We start from the raw sequence: 18,825 nt of genomic DNA on the forward strand, positions 1-18,825 counted from the left end.
TCTGTATATTATGACAGTGTGAAAAGTCGTATCTTCTCCTGCATTCCTAACTCAGTTACACAGAACACTCGGCATAGAGAAGGATCATTCACCACTTTATTTTTGCCTCATGTTTCAAAGCACAAGTTGATGTTGCGCTCAGTGCAAGCTGCTTGCTTCTCAACTTTGACAGTCCTGTTTTCATTGATCTCAGCTGCAGTTAGCAATTGAACATCCAGAAGCAGCCAGGATCTGCAATAACTAGCTAACAGAACAGAAGACTAAAAGAGAGTAAAACCTTCTTAAGTACCTGCTAGGTAGCTAATTGTGTTCCAAAACCCAACTTTGGAAAGAGAATCTTACCTAACGGCTACACAAAGGTCTCGTCCTTCTGCCAAAACCTGTGCATCTTTCTGACCATAACCCTCTGCAGGACCAGGTGGTATGAATAAAAGAGCTCTGTCAACCCAGGAAATTAAAAAATTAATGCTGCTTCACTAGTTCTTATGCAGTCAAACTTAAAAGCTATACAGACTGTGTGCCCCGTGGCCAGCAGGCAAGTCAGCAGCAGAGTCTGGTAGGGGCACATGTGAGCATACTCATAACCTCATCAAACTTTCACTTGGAAGGTAAAAATACTAGTACTAATCCTGCCACCCACTACCAGTTTCAACAGGTGAGATGCTACAGATTCTTAGTGCAACAGTTGTAACAACATACATAACAAGGAAGGAAAGGCAGTACAGGATGTTTTTCTTAAGGTGTCCACACAAAGTGCCTGTGGAGTCTGAAAGTCTTCAAAATAATCAGGAGGTGACCCTTCAATTTCAAACTCTGTAAGTGACTCTCTCATGAGATCTGTCAAAATATCAGCATAGAGATTGGGGAAAAAAGATTATGTACCATAGAAAAATGAAATACAAGCAGTCCACTGCTTTGCATGAAAGACCAGAAATCAAGCTTTTAGCTCCAAAACATTTTTACATTGCTATCAGAATGATCCTGCCACCCTACAAAAATAATAGTTAAAAAATTGCTCTGATAAATTAAACAAAAAAACCTCTCTGGACTAAAACTGTACATGCAATAAAATGGGGAAGACACAGGAAAAAATCTGCAATATTATAGTCAGATTTGACATAAATCTTAAAAGAAATAAAGAATAACTTTTGTGAATAAAAAAAAGTTGTCTTAGTGCAGCAACTACAGACTATATGCAGAGGATCCAGTATCTAACATTGTAGTCATGAGATTTGTATGTCAAGAACCCAGATATTCTTCATCTTGGTATCTTAAAGCACTTCAAAGGTTAGGCATGATGATGTAATAGTCTCTGCTTTAGCTGATAACTGTTTTATGACTTCAAGGGAAAAGTCACAAGAACAGTTCCCCAAAGCATTCTGTTCAAGAAACACTGAATCCACACAGTTACAGTTGATGTAGTTTTCCTTCAATGGTGAATAAATTAAAATTAAAAGATAAATTAAATAATTAAGCAACATTCACAGAACAGAAAAACAGGCATATAAGAAAGACCTACTAGTATGAACAATTTAGAAAAAAAACGGCAATAGTTTAAGGAACAGTATAATTAACAAAGCATTTGGCTACTTCTTTAAGTGGTAATTATGAAATCTAAAATAAAACTACACTAGGTACTTCCAATTCATATTCTACCAATGTATAACAGGAGTTTAACTACCCCCCTGAAATTGACTAACTGGTTAACTGAGAAGAAAGAAACATGTTTTGAAATGCAAAATTTCAAATGGACCCTTTTACTCCTCCCTTTGTTACCAGTCTTCTTTCAACTTGTCTTTGAACTCCCTTGTTTCTGTTCCTACACTCTCTTTCTGAATTCTCCACCAAAAAGCTGTTCCTAAATTCTTTAGTTTCTTCAGCAGTGGTAGTCACCACAAAGAACAAATGCTTTTATTATAACAGCACCTTCTGCAAAGCTGCATCTCATTATATGGCAACTTCTGGACCTGTTCTCCAGACTCAAATACCACATTACAATACATAACACTTAGAACAATTTGTTTGAAACTTCATTCCCTGAAGAACTCTACAGCCTCACTAAAATCACACCTTGAGTTCTCATAGAAGGGAAAGAGAATGCAAAACATCCCGCTGTTTCATGAAGGTTCACAATGTGTTTCATACTTAGGCTCTTGAGCTTACGATCCAAGACAAGCATACCTAGTTCAGAGAAAGCAAGGGGCACAATCCACCAAAACCATCACACAGTCCAACTGCTACAGCATTTCCTTCCCGGAGTTATGTTTTCAGGGAAGTAGTCCAAGAGTTGTCATTAAAGTTGGACACTTTAAAGGCAGCAAAATGTATAAAACTGTACACCAGTCAACTAAGCCAGAAGAAAAGGGTCAATGCACTTCATATACTGAGGACTACTTCCACTCTTGCAATAGAGTGCCAGATGTACTCATGGTACGACGTCACTTAACACCCCTAAACTGTCATCCTCATCACCACTGTCAGGCAGGCTCTGAAATCATGAGAGTGATAGTTAGCCAGCCACAGCCTACCTTCTGACAGACAAGCAACCAAGCACAATTCTTCTGCCTCATCCCTCTCCTGTGCAAGGACAGGTTAATCGTCCAGCACTTCCCCCAAGTCTCTGGGAAAGCAGGAGGAAGTGATGCCAATATAACCAGACTACCTCTGCACTTACTCCCCTCAGGTTTCCCTGTGCTGTCACATTTCTGCTTGCACTCCTCACAAGATAACCTTGCAAGCAAGTTTTCAATACTGAGCACCTTGTAACAGTGTTATACTACAATACTGAAACAAGAATACACACCTAAGAGAGCTACTATTATGAAAGTACTGTGTTAAAACTGAAACTAAGACAACAGTTAAAACTTTTCTGGTTTTTAACACTGTTTTGAATAGCATTGACACAACAGACAGCACAAATAATCTAATTGCATAGAAGGCTTTGTAGTCTGTACAAATACTAACAATGCTGACTTGACTTGTAACATATGTGGCATCCTGTACGTCCCTGGACAGGAGGAATAGACAAGTTTCAAAGAGAAAAACTGAAAACTCAGAAGTCAGGACAGAGTTTAGTTACATGAAACCCATAGACATAAATCAAATTAGCTGCTGTAGAAATTTATGATGGGAACATGGCACAGAGTACTAAGTTTACATAACAGTATGAAAGTCAGTGATTAGACAGGGAAGAATGTCTCTGAAAACTACAGAAAAGACAAATTAGTAGAAATAGAAAAAGGTCAAGGTGCGTAACATAAGTTAAGGAGGGCAACTTGCAAAAGTTCTAAAAGAAATCACCCAGAAGGAGCTTTGATATAGGAGGAACTGGAAAAAGCACAAAGTGTACCTGGCGTGAGACAAAGATTATAACAATTAAATTGTTAAATAATATAACAAAGATTAGAACAAATTGTAACAATTTCTGTGATGATCACACATCACAATATTGAACCTGCAGTCTCCTACGTTACACAAGATGTTTTAAAAGTTAAGACTGTACAAGGACAAGAAGCTGCAGATATTGGTCACAGGAGAAAAACAGCAGTGGAAAAAAGGGTCAGGTAACTGCTATAACACTGAAGAGCTGAACTGTGTTCATTAAACAGACTTTTCTTACCCAGAACTGAGAAAATAAAAAGCTATTGTTTGTATGGCTATAGCAAAAACTAAACCACAGCACAGAAGTTTCTTGAGCATTCTTGGAAGATCACCCTTTAAGCATGCAGTGGTTCAGTACCATACATATTGCTTTAACTGTTCAATTTTTTTTCTCCCTTTATCTCAGATGTGCCAGAATTCTTTGCTACTATGACTAGATCTGCTATCCCATCCAACACAATTAGCAAAACATCTATATCTCTCACGGCACCACCTTTTTTTTTTTTTTTTAATTTTTTCACTCTGTCCTGGTTTCAGCTGGGATGTAGTTAACTGTCTTCCTAGTAGCTGGTACAGTGCTATGTTTTGAGTTCAGTATGAGAAGGATGTTGATAACACTGATGTTTTCAGTCATTGGTCAGTAATGTTTCATCTAAAGTCAAGAGTTTTTCAGCTTCTCAAGCCCAGCCAGCGAGAAAGCTGGAGGGGCACAAGAAGCTGGCACAGGACACAGCCAGAGCACCTGACCCAAAGTGGCCAATGGGGTATTCCATACCATGTGATGTCACATCTAGTATAGGAACTGGGGGAGTGGGGGTGGGGGGATTGCCGCCTGGGGACTAACTGGGCATTGATCGGCGGGTGGTGAGCAATTGCATTGTGCACCATTTGTACATTCCAGTCCTTTTATTATTACTGTTGTCATTTTATTAGTGTTATCATTATTAGTTTCTTCTTTTCTGTTCTATTAAACCGTTCTTATCTCAACCCATGAGTTTTACTTCTTTTCCTGATTTTCTGTTCTATTAAACCGTTCTTATCTCAACCCATGAGTTTTACTTCTTTTCCTGATTTTCTCCCCCATCCCACTGGGTGGGGGGGGAAGTGAGTGAGTGGCTGTGTGGTGCTTAGTTGCTGGCTGGGGTTAAACCAGGACACACTCATCCTCCTTTCAGCCTGGTCATTACTGACTACCTGAGGCATATTGCAAAATAATGCAAGATTGATAACATGAAGTTAAACTTTCAGGCAGTAACCAAGGCCAACAAGCATGTTAATGATAATCTACATCTCACTGAAAACTTCTTTTTAATAGCGAGTATTAACGCTATCCAGACAGGACACTTCAGCTTCCCCATCTATCAGAAGACTCAAATATTCAGTCATTTCTTAAGCTGGACAGCAAGCAGGTGTCATGTATCAGAAATCTCAGAACTGCAGGGAAAGCTTATTTGGGAAATATGAAGGACGTGGTTGCCACATTGATTAAGTACACCAACTTCCCAGGGTGAATCCTTTTGCCTTTTCTCTTCCCACCAGCTCAAGTGCATATGCAAGATATGAATTCCATCTCTAGCATTTCCACTACTGCAAAAGCCCACAAAGGCTTAGCCCATCCTTTTGTTACACTGCCTCAATGATAAGTCAATATATTCACAAGAACATTGTCAGAACATAGTTTACTTTGCCTTTGAAAAACAGAGTTCTTAGAGCAGGGAGACTGCCCACAGTGTGCCACTACCACATTCAGTTACATTCAGGAGACTTTTCCTCAATAGCATTGTTTAAACCTTATTCAAGAAGTTTACACAGCTCTCAGATAATTACTGCATGGAAAAGATTCCTTTGTTCTCTGTTTAAACAAAGACAAACAAAGCAGACTTCAGACATACTTTTTGGTATTGCTAATTTCAAGGAAGCAGCAAGCTGGTTTAGCTAGTAGCCAGAACCCAAACTTCCCAAGCAGGTGCAAAAACACAAGCTAAAATTGGAATACAGAAAACAGCTGGAAGCAGGCCTTGCAGCAAACCACTAGGTTTGTGCAGGCATTTTAAGATCTTCCAATCTCCATCCAGCTCTAGTGAAATTACAGCTTTGTACACTCTGGCTTGACAGCAATTCCAGCAGCGGAATGTGGAGTGGACACATTCCCGATTCATAAGTCACCTTGAAGAAGCAGTGAGGGTTTACTATAAAAGCTTCCTAATCATTCATAGCAATTAAAATCAAGGCTGTTGACCAGAAATCCAGTTACTTACCATTTTAAAGAGAAAAAATGGTTTAAGTAATTTGCTAAGTAAAAGCAGGGGGAGAGCCAAAACCTACCTTTAAGGAGATAAAAAGGAGAGCAAGAAGACAGAATCATGAGTGAAGTCAGAGGGAGCTACCTCTGCTGCAGACCTCTGTCTCCCTTGCCAGGGCACTGCCTCCACTTTTCCAGAGCATCCTCAGGACCTGCTCTGTTCAGGAGCAAGCAGAGTAGCACACTGCCAGTAAAGCAAATGTGGAAGACATGACCCAGCCAGCTCCACACAGGCATGCAAACATGCTGGATGAAGCACAGGCAGAACTTTCAACCAAGGAGTGCTTATCCTCATCTAGCACAGTTCTGCAATACTAGACAAGGTCTTAAAAGTTTCAAAGCAATCTTAATTTTCTAGTCTATTAAGATCAGTAACAGACACGACCTGGGGTCAAAGGGAAGATAAAACAGAATTATGACAGGATTTAACAAGATCAGGTGAAGGGCAAATAAAGTGACAGATGAAATTCACTGCCAGTAACTACAAAAGAAGCCACACAAGAAGAAAAATAATCCCAGCCACACTTCTGGACTAAAAGCTTCCTTTTGCTTCCTCCCCTTAAATGGAAATGGTCTCTTTGCAAAGCTTCTGATACGAGTAACAGAGGAACATTCAGAATTAGCAGAAAAGGACTACAGAACAAGACTGAAAATGCTGTACACTCAGAGTTTGCCAGTACCTTGAAAACTGCATTCTTAAGAGCCTGTAATTTGAGTCACAGAACAGTGATAAACTAGAGCGGGGTCAGGGGAGGTGGGTGGGTTGGAGAAAACTTACAGACCTGGACTCTTCAGCTTAGAAATTAGATGACTGAGTGAATAACATGAGTGCCACAAAGAAGGCGGACAAAGAAAAGTTACTCAGTGTGCCTCAAAAAAAGTCCAGTCCACTGAACACCATGTGCCTGATACAACTTGCAGCTCAGAAAGTCCCTTACCAGGACTTCCTGAAGCTTGGGTCATATGATAGGATGATTTACTTAGCTTGTGCTTCACTCAAACTCTGTTCTTAAGCATCTACTGAGGGCCATGAGTAGCAACCAGGTATGATCTAGACTGACCTAGGACTAACCTGTATCTGACAAAATAAGAACAATTTGTTCCAAAACCACTGTTCACCTTCCACAAACATCCCCCCAGACTTTAAGTCCAGTTGTAGATAGGTACCAGGTTTTGGAAAGCACTTCAGTACCTTTGTGTGGCCTCAGTAAAGCTGCAAGACAGAACAGAACATCACCAGCAGGACCGACAGCAGTCCCTCTCAGTGTAGGACACCTGTTAACTGACATTGTGTGGCTTACTGGGCACAAGCAGTTTTCCACAACCCTAGCAGGCCTATCACAGACTGCTAAGTGCCTGAACAGGGCAAAATAAACCTCCTGGCACAAAGCCAGATAGAATCTATGAGACACCTTCTCCTGACTCTGAAAGTAGTCTGCTCGATTACCAGCTTTTCTTTTTGCACTACCCATGTGCAGCACTTTGCAAAATACAGCCTTTCTGAGCACAACAGCAATATAAGTAAAAAGATTCTGCCCCATGAAGCAATAAAGCATGGCATGCTATTTCCCGGTTTAGAAGCCAGGTACCAAGCCTATGACCTTCCTGAACACGACCAAGGGTCAGATGTTGATTTCTAGCAGGATACAAGGACTGAGGAAACTCTGATCTTTCTTCAGATTGCTGAACACTTAGCATATGACAGACTATTCTGTTCTCGGGTACCTGGAAACTGAAACTAGAGGAAAGAACAGCAGATAAGGTTACGGCTGGAGAAGCTAAGAGAGAAGAATGCAGCAAACAAAATACTATGTACATCCTCTGGAAGTGATGTCTTTGTTTCTCCTCCTCCTCAAGACACCCAGAGGTGATAGATGGTAAGATGAGCTGGAATGTAGGTGAACATTATTAGGAGTTAGGATCTGAGTACCAAGGAAATAAACAAGGGTATATGTAGCCAAGGCTAAACATTAGGAAAAAAGGAACTGAAGAGAACACCTCACAAACACAAGCTCAACCCAGGGACTAATATTAAAAGGTTCCCACTTCTGCCAATAATGGGATGTTACAACAAGTTCAAAGTACCCTATAATAAGAACCCAACACAGAGCCGCTCTCAATACAGTCCCTTAGAAGCCATTGGAAAGACTGGAATACCCTGCTTAATGCTCCTAATAGTCCTATGTCTAGATCTCCTTTCAAGAGCTATTCTGAGAGAGAAAAGCACAATCCAGATTTTATACTCAAGTACTATCAGCAGCCTGCTTCAATAAGCCATTTAATATTAGTTCTCCCAGAGTCAAATGTCTAAGCTATGCTCTGGATTTCTAGACACAGATCCTCACACTTACCTAACTGCCAACGTTTTCTACAATATGTTCATAACAGAAGCAGCATCTTGTGATGGGAAACTCCCCCATTTTTTGCAGGAACTTGTTTCTCTCCAATACTGGCAACCATACTACGAAGCTTATGAGACTGAACTCCAAGTTGAAAATAATGGTGATGCTAAAGCGTTTTTAATGAACAGTTCAGCTGGAAAAAAAAGAACCGTAGTCAGATGTTTAGTTCTGTAGGACAGGGTTAATACACTTCTGTGAAATGACAAAATGTTTTTGGGTGATAAGGGCAATTCAGGTTTTCTGCTTTTTACTTGATAAGAAAGAAAAGCTACCTAATATTCATCACATGCCTTGAACACAGTTTACATCGTATTTGTGCATATCAAACATGAAGCAAAAAGCACCAAACACGTACTAGTACCGTAAGCACAGGAGGAAAGCACTAGGGCCACACGAGCAAACCATACAGCAGAGCCTGGTAAAAATTACATTCAGCAGCTGAGGTTGGCGTCTACCAGCCGGCAAGCTTATGCTTTGCAATACTGAGGGTTAGGAGGGAAGGATCACTAACCTCGAAATGAGAGGCCTCTAGCTTCAGTCTCCTGAATAGTGAGGATTACTCAAAACTGCAGGTATAGAGTGGAAACCAAGCTATTCCTTTGATTCATGAACAAACTGAATCACATAAATAAAGGTAAAGTTCAAAAAAATATCTGCACATTGAAGCCACCGCATCTGTGCGTTTGCATTCAAATGCAAATTCACTTTGCATTACTGTAGATCTGCATGCAACAGAAAATAAAAGCTTTTCTTCCTGAAATACCAAGTTATTCTCTCTTTCTCCCCCTCCCAAGTTCCCAAGTATATGTTCCTCCATCATTGATGCTATCTCTATCATTATCTCCACATGGGGAATTTTTTTAACAGCCAAATGTATAAATAAATCAATGCCATCATTATTTATTTACTTTTACAAAGCACTTGCTTACTGTGTGGGTCTGTCCAAAATTTAATCTATATCCCAATATCCCAATCTATCTATCTCCCAATAGCCCCCCAAAGACTATCAAAACAGATTACTTGTGCATTTACAAAAAAATAGACAAAGCACAGCAATTTTATCAAATGACAGAGCATTAGGTCACTCATAAGTAGATTTTACTGCAAATCACAGATCAGTCTGAACACTACAGTTTACATTCCATTTATACAGCTGGATTATTTCTGCATCTTTCTTAGTCCTGCAGTTGCTTTCTGTCTGCTGTGTGGAAAAAAAAAAAACCCAAAACCAAAACACAAACAAAACACCACCACCACAAAACCCCCACAACTTTCTGGAAGCCTTCTGGGCAAAGTTAAAAATCTGAAACCCCCAAAAGCTAAGCAAAAGAGACGATATATCAATCTCTCTCTATGTCAAAAGATTTTGGTTTAGCATTTCATTTTCAATTTCATAATTTTATTTTCTTTACAATTCCACACTTTTCCCCCATGGCGAACTTACAACTGTATACAGTATCCTAAGATTTCTGACTAGTGAGTAACCTAGAGAACATCAGTAGGATTCTGCTGTACATACACATTTCTTTATTCAAAATAATGGCTGCTGTGCAGCTCATTTTCAATTTTACATGCAAGCTATAGGATAAGGAACCCAGAAAAAACTGCCTTTGGGATCAAATACATTATCCTTTTCAGCTGTAGAACTTTTCTAGGCAGCAAACTGCTTAAGTCATAAGTAATTACACACAAAACAATACAAGGCGGTGAGCTCACTTTCCTCCCCTACATGAGCTTTTTCACCCAGCTCTTCATACACCTCATCTTGCCCCAGGAGACCCTATGTAAAGTAGTTGTGTTTCCTTCTTCAAGCATCTGTCTTGGAGCTGTGACGAAATTACGAGCTTAGATTCCCTGTGCAGTCAAAGGAGAGATAAGCACATACAGATAGGCAATGTTTGTGTGCATTGGTTATCTACGTAAATAATTCCAGATTTCATTATTCCAGGCCACCTCATATTGGGTTTACGTGGCAAGGTTTTGGTAGCTGGGGGCTACAGGGGTGGCTCCTGTGAGAACGTGCCAGAACCTTCCCTTATATCCGACAGAGCCAATGCTAGCTGGCTCCAAGACGGACCCGCTGCTGGCCAAGGCCGAGTCCATCAGCAACAGTCGTAGCGCCTCTGTGACAACATATTTAAGAAGTGGTAAAAACTGCTGTGCAACAGCAGCCAAGAGACAAGAGCACAGGAAGCAACTCTGCAGACCCCCAGGTCAGTGCAGAAGGAGGAGGAGGAGATGCTCCAGGCGCCAGAGCAGAGATTCCCCTGCAGCCCGTGGTGAAGACCACGGTGAGGCAGGCTGTCCCCCTGCAGCCCATGGAGGTCCATGGTGGAGCAGATATCCACCTTTCAGTCTGTGCAGGACCCCACACCAGAGCAGGTGGATGCCTGGAGGAGGCTGTGACCCCATGGGAAGTCTGTGCTGGAGCAGGTTCCTGGGAGGGCCTGTGGCCCCATGGAGAGGGGCCCACACTGGTGCAGGTCTTCTGGCAGGACTTGTGGCCCTACAGGGAACCCATGCTGGAGCAGTCTGCTCCTGAAGGACTGCACATGTGGAAAGGTCCCATGCTGGAGCAGTTCATGAAGAACTGCAGCCCGTGGGAAGGACCCATGCTGGAGAAGTTTGTGAAGGACTGTCGCCTGTGGTGGAGCAGGAGAAGAGTGAGGAGTCGTCCTCCCCCTGAGGAGGAAGAAGCAGCAGAGACAAGGTGTGATAAACTGACCCCAACCCCCATCCCCTGTTCCCCTGCACCGCCAGGGGGGAGGAGGTAGAGAGAACCAGGAGTGAAGTTGAGCCTGGGAGGAAGGGTGGGGTGGGGGGAAGGTGTTTTAAGAATTGGTTTTATTATCCTACTCAACTTTTGATTGACAATGAATTAAATTAATTTCCCCAAGCTGAGTCTGGTTTGCCTGTGACCATACTTACTGAGTGATCTCCCTGTCCTTATCTCAACCCACGAGCCTTTTAGCATATTTCCTCTCCCCTGTCCAGTCGAGGAGGGGGAGTGATAGAGTGACTTTGGTGGGCACCTGTCTTCCAGCCAAAGTTAACTCACCACAACATAATAACCTTCTTTCTCCACAGGATTTCATTTTAGTTTCCATAGTTCCTAATTTTTTATGTTCTGCACAAAAGAACTGCACTCTGGAATTTTCTTCATGTCTCCTAATTCAGTAATAGGTTACAGAAGTAATCAGCACACTTTTCTTTCTAATGGATTTCTTGGTGTTTCCTTCTCTGTAGTTGCCAATTCTCAACTTCTGGTATTTTTTTCTTTGAACGTAAGGTATCTCATTTCCTGGTGTTCTTGCCTGGCTACTTATCACCGACTCTCACTCTGTTCCATCAGGAGTTCCCCCAGTCCCATCACACTCTTACCTTTCTCAAACAAGACCCAGCTCTCCCAAACACTCCTATTACCATAGCTCCTTGTGCTCCAACTGATACTCATGGTAACATCTGAAAGCAAAAGCAGCAACACAGATGCACGTCAGCCAGTACGAGTCACATATCCACATAGCTCAGCAGTTTTCAGTTGTTCATCTAGCACCTTAGCAGCAAAAGTACCCATTTGAATTCAAACTCTATCAGATACATGAAGGCTTTGAGAAAGAGGGCAAGTTACTGCAGTTTTACTCAGTCTATAAGGTCATTTTAAGTGACTAACTCCTTCTGATGGGGACTGCTATTACAAGTATCTTTATACGACGTAGAACAATTACCACTTTTGCTTTTAATGAAGGCACACCTGTACCCAATCCAGAACACAGGGCTCTCAGATTTACACACAATGTATACACACAGATTTAAAAACATACATATAGTCTAGTTTACTTTTAAGGTATATTTCAGTTGAAGCCAAGATCTCATGAAGTAGTGCATAGAACTGGAAGAGAAGTATTTAAGTAGCCAGGTCACCCAGTCCCAATAACAAGTCATTAGCTAGTAGTGTTATATATCGTAGACAAGGTTCACAAAAAAGCCCGTGAAGTCTACAATGCATTCAACACACATAAAGCTACGCTGCTGCAGAGCCAGTTTGCTCCTCAGCAGTACCTCTTTTTACACCATAAGTAATGCACTGAGGCAATCAGAAGTCAAGGAATGTGACATCTTTTTAAGAGATACAGAGGTGATTGTTTTAGATATTGAGGTATGTAAGTTCATGTGCCTTTCTGTAAGTATTCCCACATGCACAAGGTGTTTGTCTCCAGCAGCAAATGAACAACTGAAAATATGCAAGGCAAAAGAGTGTTAGAACCTAAGACACTGGATTTCTCACCAGTTGTGCATGTTTTGAACTCTCAGCCCTTGTTTGAGAGCATCAGTATGCTAATAACAGTAGTAACAGCAAGTGGGAAAATAGAGAATATTCAACAGAAATGTAAATGTATATTTAAAGGAGACTTTGAACGAACAACAACCCTGTGACTTGTGAGATACCCATCTTTGTTTCAGCACACTACCCTTTTCTCAGGGCTGCTCCTACTTCAACAGCCTCTGGGTCATCTCCAAAAGCAAAAGGAAGCCTTCTAGTAGCCTCTCTATAGTAATGAAGATCAGCCACCAGACTTTTGGAAGTCTACAGGAATAGTATCTCTTGCCTCCCTGTTTCCAAATACATGCCTCACAGTGCAAGAGCACATATGCTTCCTTTAATGTAGGCATAAACAAGTGAAATCAACAAACACAGACCAATACACCACAGATCAATTTTCATGATACTTGATTTGCAAAGTTGAAGCATGAGTGTTCGTGGTTGATGATAAGAATTATGCCTATACTTCTGGTGACAGTAAAGCAAATCTGCTCCTGAAAACCTACGTGCTTCTGCTCTATTTCACAATGTTTTCTGGAAAGTAACATCTGCATTGCCTAGGTGAGTAAACTTCAAATTTAAGCTCTCACTACCAAAGTTTTTGCAACACAAAATATGCCATACCCAGAGCAAAACTCCAGGAGTTCAGACATAACCAGAGATCAGCCAGCCACATTTCTTTTTTGTATATACACAAACCAAGATCCACTTCCCCTTCTTTTTGTGTCATAAATTCATAACAATAGCAGTTTGTTTCACATGCAAAAGCCTTCCTTGTTAACAACATAAAAACAAAGTTCTAAGCCCAGTTTTGACAGCATTCATACAAAATCCTCACAGGGAATCCAAACAGTGGAAGCAAGACAGTGTTTTGTTTACCAGAGCTCAGAATCATTTTCACATCCCAGAAACATGTCTCCCAGAGGTGTTTCTTCAACCTCAGCTTTCTAACTATATTTTCCATTGAGACCTCTGGATAGCCCTGGAGAAGAGACATCCACATGTCCTGGTTTCCTCTTTCCTAAGGCTACGTGATAGTGCTCTCATTTTGATGCTACTGCTCCTTTGATGACAAAAACAGTTCCATTGGCCACAAGAAGACCGAACACAATAATGTGCAAGAGGTGCAATTCAGCCCACCAAACTATTTTTATTACACTTTGAAATTTGTTGCTTCAGCAATAGCCTTGAAAAGGACAAGCTTAATTGGGTTGGGAGGTAGGAAAAAACAAGGAAAAAGCCTGGAAAGCCATGAGATCAAATCCAGGAAGCTCCAGCATGACTTGTCAAATTAGCTGACAGGAGCACAAAATTTTTGAACACAAGGAGCAACAAAACAAGACAGCAAAAGCTAGGCAAAGCAAGATAAAGGCATAAACCACAAATGTTTTGTAGGAAATTGCCTCTTAATTTCATCACATGGACTGCCAGGACAAGGGGGCTGAATTATTCCAAAAAGGCACCACGTGGGCCCACAACATGGCTGGAAATTTCTTTTCAATACCAAACATAACTGTTAGGAACTTTCAATTTCAAGCACCTCTGAGCTGGTGGTCTACATAAGAGAACAGGCAAGTGTATTGGTAAGCAGTGATTCTCCAGGTGAACTGGGACTATAACCCATGAATAATGGGTTATCAGGCCAAAATGTTCTTATCAATGACTTACCCTGTTTCTCAGAACAGGATAAACTCTCCCAGAATGAGCAATTCAAAGTGACTTTCATGTCTGAGAAGACCATCTTTGCCACTTTAGCTATACAGATTAAGTTAGCACAGCATAACTTTCTAGCACAGACAAACGCTAAGCTGTAACTCCAAAGATGCTGGATAATAAACACCAAAGCATGTCAGTACACAGACATTCAACAGAAGTCATCCCAACTGTACTAACAAGTATTTAAGTATTTTCATCTATTGCTCTCTATAGAGATAATAAAATCTTTAGTGGTTATTCTAGGCCCTCCCTCTACAGAGATGCAATAAAACTTAGCCAGCATTTCTTCTCCAAATTGTATAAATTCATGATCTTTAGAAGATTAAAATTAAAAATACTTCAGTAGGCAATCATTTTGGTATCTCTTTGCTGGACCATCTGCCTTAATTTTAAAATCCCTTGAGACAGAAAAGGCCTCCAAAACTAGACATGGTGCCTTGAAAACGAAGCTCTCCTATGGCCTTGTACAATCATAGAATGATTTCCTATGTCTTGCCTTCTGATGCAGACTATTAGACTTCTTTGCTACTCCTCTTTTTGTCACTGCTACACTCGAGAGAAAAAAACAAAAGGGTAAAACAGCAAAGAAGGGAGAAACACAGAGGTAAGGAAGAACTAAGCTACTAGAAACATTTGTCTCCTTGGGACATCAGTCCCAAACAGAAAATACAGCATCCAAAAAATAACTGATAGAAAACAAACACTTGACCTAACACGGAAATATAAATGTTAAAAGAATAATAAATGAAACAAATGGCAAAAGTCTTTGCTTTAAAATGTTTTAAGGCCACTTTTGCCCCAACCTAACTAGAGACTTGGAAACTCCAGAAAACTCTGGTATTCCTGCCACACAGCCTCTGTGCAGCTGGTTAATGAGATACAGATGACACTTCAATTAATTCAAATTAAACAAGTCCACAACAATATGGGCAACTCATTTACTTTGAAAATTCTTTTATGACACAGATGTTTTAAGAGCGATCCTCAAAAGAAATCAGTAGTTACATAAGGAGCAGAATTAATGAAAACTGGTTTTCATGGATTTTTGTTCTGTATTTTTATGTTCCCTCCCTGCAATAACCCAGTTCCCCTCTAAGTCCTTACAATTCCCATTCCCTGCAATTCCTTTCGTTTCCCTAGTCTCCCTTAATACCTACTTAATACCCTCCATTCCTTCCTGTGTCCCTGTAAGAGAGACCATACACTGCAGCTGTTTGGAAGCAAATCGCTGGCTAACTGCCCAGCAACTCTACCTATGTCCATTGGTTAGTAAGCCAAACAGAACAGCATCAGCCCCCTTCATAGTGTTTTCTTCAGGGGGCAGACTAATTTATCTACTATTTAACCACTGATTTCATACAATTCTTTTTAAGAAATGAAAGAGCCTCACTCAAGTCAGAAGCTATTTACACAGAAACAGGACTAAAAGAATGACAGCTTTACATAGAATGCCAACTTCACATTTACATGGGAAGGCAACCTGAGGAGGTCTTATACCACAGTTTTTTGCTCTTTGCCTACTTTTCTGCTGTGCTCATATTTTTTTTACTCACTGAATTCTTGTTTGTACCATTTATCCCTAAAAACACTATAGAAGATTTATGCTGTAGTAGAATCATCACATCATAAATACTGATTAGGTAAAGACTAACAGAAAAAAATGAAAATATATCAGTGCATATCTTTTATATTTTTGGTTTATTTGTAGATATTTTACTCACATACCCTACAAGCTTGAAAAAAAACTCCTCCCATTACTGAACAACACATGTCTCAATTCATTTATCTGGCACCTTCCAAGAAAACGTACCAAGTATGACATCAAAGACAAGACTCAACATCCCCTACACCTCTAAGACTGGAAAAAATAAAAGCTTTTGTCTGTCAGAAGAAAACAGACTGCTTGTACATAAACCAGCAAGTAAGTAAGTTAGGAAGAAGGGTTGAGAGGCAGAACATACCTCTGCTTTCAGCAATCCTTTAAATACAAACAGCTATTGATGCTTTACTCAAAAGCACTTATACACAAAATATCCATTGCAAAAGGTATTTTTGGGTGTGTGTGGAGGAATTGTGTTAAGATGATCATGGTGAAAAAATCAAGGTTGGGGAAAAAAAAAATCTCCCAAAACAGAGGTGACACTTGGATGCCTAAGCAAATTGAGTTCTCACCACCACTTCTGACCATGTGCAACTAAACCAGTCCCAAATTACTGTTACTTCTCTATTTACAGTGCCTGAAGCAGGCATCCCCAAGCCAAGGGTAACATGCCCACTACAGCATCATACAGAGTTATTCAGTTTGAAAGAGACTGCTGGAGGTCACTTAATCCAATTCCCCTGCTCAAACCAGGCCAATCTAGAGTAGGCTATCCAGCGCAGGCTCTCCAGCGCCTTGTTTGGCTAAATTTTGAGTATCTTCAAAGTTGCAAATTCCATAATGTCTCTGGTTCTCTGCTCCAGTGCTTGACCACCTCTAGGGTGAAAAAAATTCTTCTTAATATCTGACCAGAAATTCATGTGTTCCAGCCCAAGTCCTATTCCTAGCCTCTTGCCCTCACAGCATGAAAGAGACTGGCTGCATCTTTTCTGCATCTACCCGTGAGAGAAGGGTAGAGAGCATTGAGATCTCCCCTGAACCATCTCTTCATCAGGCTGTGCAACCCTGGTTCCCTCCACCTCTCCTCACAGGTCACATGCTCCAGCCCCTACACCATCTTGGTGTCCTCAAGCGAGCTCACTCCACCAAGTCAGTACCTGTCTGTTCAACAGAGCTGCTACCCACCCATTCAGCCCCCAGCCTGACCTTTTGCACACAGTTATTCTGCCCCAGTGCAAGACTTTGCATTTGCGTTTGTTGAATGCCATGAGGTCCCCAATTCTGCAGGCTGTCAAGGTCCCTCTGAATAGCACACCTGCCCCCCAGCATACCAACAGGTCCCCACATTTATGGTGTAATCTGTGAACTAGCTGGAGGACCACTATTCCACCAGAAGGATATGTTGTTCAGTAATAGGAGGGGTTTTTTCAAGTTCATAAGATGACACCATCCTAGTCACTGTTGTATCATTTTTACCGTATTTACCACTTTCATAGCTCTTCCCTAATCCCTCATGTTCACTATGTCCTTTTTAAAAAAAGTGGCCAAAATGCAACAAATCCTTTATGTTATTTTTCCTCAACATTCAAATGCTTCATTATTAGCACCTTTTGCATCTCACTGCATAAAAGCAGGATCAATAAGACTTATGCCTCATCCCCTCCACCACTCCCCCCACCCTCCAAAAAAAGAAAAAAGAATATCCATTTTTCTAGACTAGGAGCTAACCAGCATATTATGAATTTACAGACTGGCTAAGCATTTTCTCCTGAGAATTCCAGTGTGCGTTTCAGAATGTAACTGACTCAACCACCAAACTCGGGGTCATTCAGGATGACCAAATTACCCCACCCTTAGACTAATTTAAAATTAGGAAGAGAAAAATAAACCCATTTAACTTTTCATTAATCCAAAACTGTTGCAGATTATTAGTTTAAACAAGGACTTGTATACACACTTCTATGGCTTAGCATCATGGATGACCAACCAAAATATTACACAGTCAGCAAGTGAAAGACCCTACAGGCACAAGAGACTGCCAATGTTTTAAAAATGAAATTAAGTTTTAATGAAGAAAGGAATATTTTTCTGGGTGTTTCTCACTCATTTTTTCAGTCCAACTCAACAGACACCTATGAACAACATCAAATGTATCCTGACTCCCACTTTCTTGAAGTATGCCACTGCAGCATGTACCACAATTTGCTGCTTTACTACTTTACAAGCACAGTCACAGATTTCTTAAGTTTCAACACACTTCCCACACCAGTGGCTAAAAGCCTTCACTCCCAAGCTTCCAAAACTCACAGGGAATTTCTGAAACTGCTCAGAAGTCTAACCTGTATCCAACCTCCAAAATCATCTGCAAAAGCAATTTTCAGATCATATCATAAACACTTTATGTAATCTTGCTCAAAATCACACACAAACCACAAGGATCATACACTCCCAGGGTTTCTAAGCCAAAAGGCTCAATAACCTACTACTATAACTGCACAAAAATTCTTTACAAAAGCTACTGCTGACTCCTGCTTGGCTTGCTGGCACATCAATTTACAAACAGGAAAGAAAGTGATGCCACACAGAAGTTCCATACAGAAAGGCTGCACACACTAAAAATAGGCAGATAAACATGTTTTAAAGGGGAATTAAAAAAAAAAAATCACTTAAAAATGTCGACCCATAGGCAGGGGAAGAAAAAAAACCACAACAAATCACAATTCAGATCCTGCAAACATTTGCACATGCTCTTAATGAAAGCAGAAGTATCCATGTGCCTAAAAACCCAGTCTTCACCAAGTAAGAACCCAAGCAGATAGTAAATGTAAATCTCTAATGTTTTCACTTTGGAACGTGACCATATGCCAGGTGCAAAGCAGCAAAAGATAAAGAGGGAATAACCTTCAGCTGTGCTGAAAAAAAAACCATGCAGCAAATGTCTTCAAACTGTATGCTGCAGTTCCTTGGTGCTGGTTCAGTCGTACAGCACTTGTGCTGTTCCATGTATTCTCCAACAGACCCAACTGTTCTATATACACAGTTGACGTTACTAGGCATGCTTTGTGCTTTAGTAGCCACTCCCCAGGCTCTCATACAAATAGAA

At 40.8% G+C, this 18,825-nt stretch overlaps 1 protein-coding gene across 4 annotated transcripts in view; it reads right to left on the reverse strand.

Annotated features, from left to right (window-relative positions):
- Positions 1–18,825, reverse strand: part of RNF38 (ring finger protein 38) — a 133,971-nt gene that overhangs the window by 105,839 nt on the left and 9,307 nt on the right. For 2 of the 4 annotated variants that reach the window (XM_069775932.1, XM_069775930.1), the window contains exon 2: positions 11,467–11,547. The exons of the other annotated variants lie outside the window; for them this stretch is intronic. In XM_069775932.1, the coding sequence (XP_069632033.1) occupies positions 11,467–11,547 (81 nt within the window). The remainder of the gene's footprint in view (positions 1–11,466; positions 11,548–18,825) is intronic. 4 annotated transcript variants of the gene reach the window in all.

The sequence above is a fragment of the Haliaeetus albicilla genome, chromosome Z, assembly GCF_947461875.1.
Source record: "Haliaeetus albicilla chromosome Z, bHalAlb1.1, whole genome shotgun sequence".
In the NCBI taxonomy this organism is placed as follows: Eukaryota; Metazoa; Chordata; class Aves; order Accipitriformes; family Accipitridae; genus Haliaeetus; species Haliaeetus albicilla.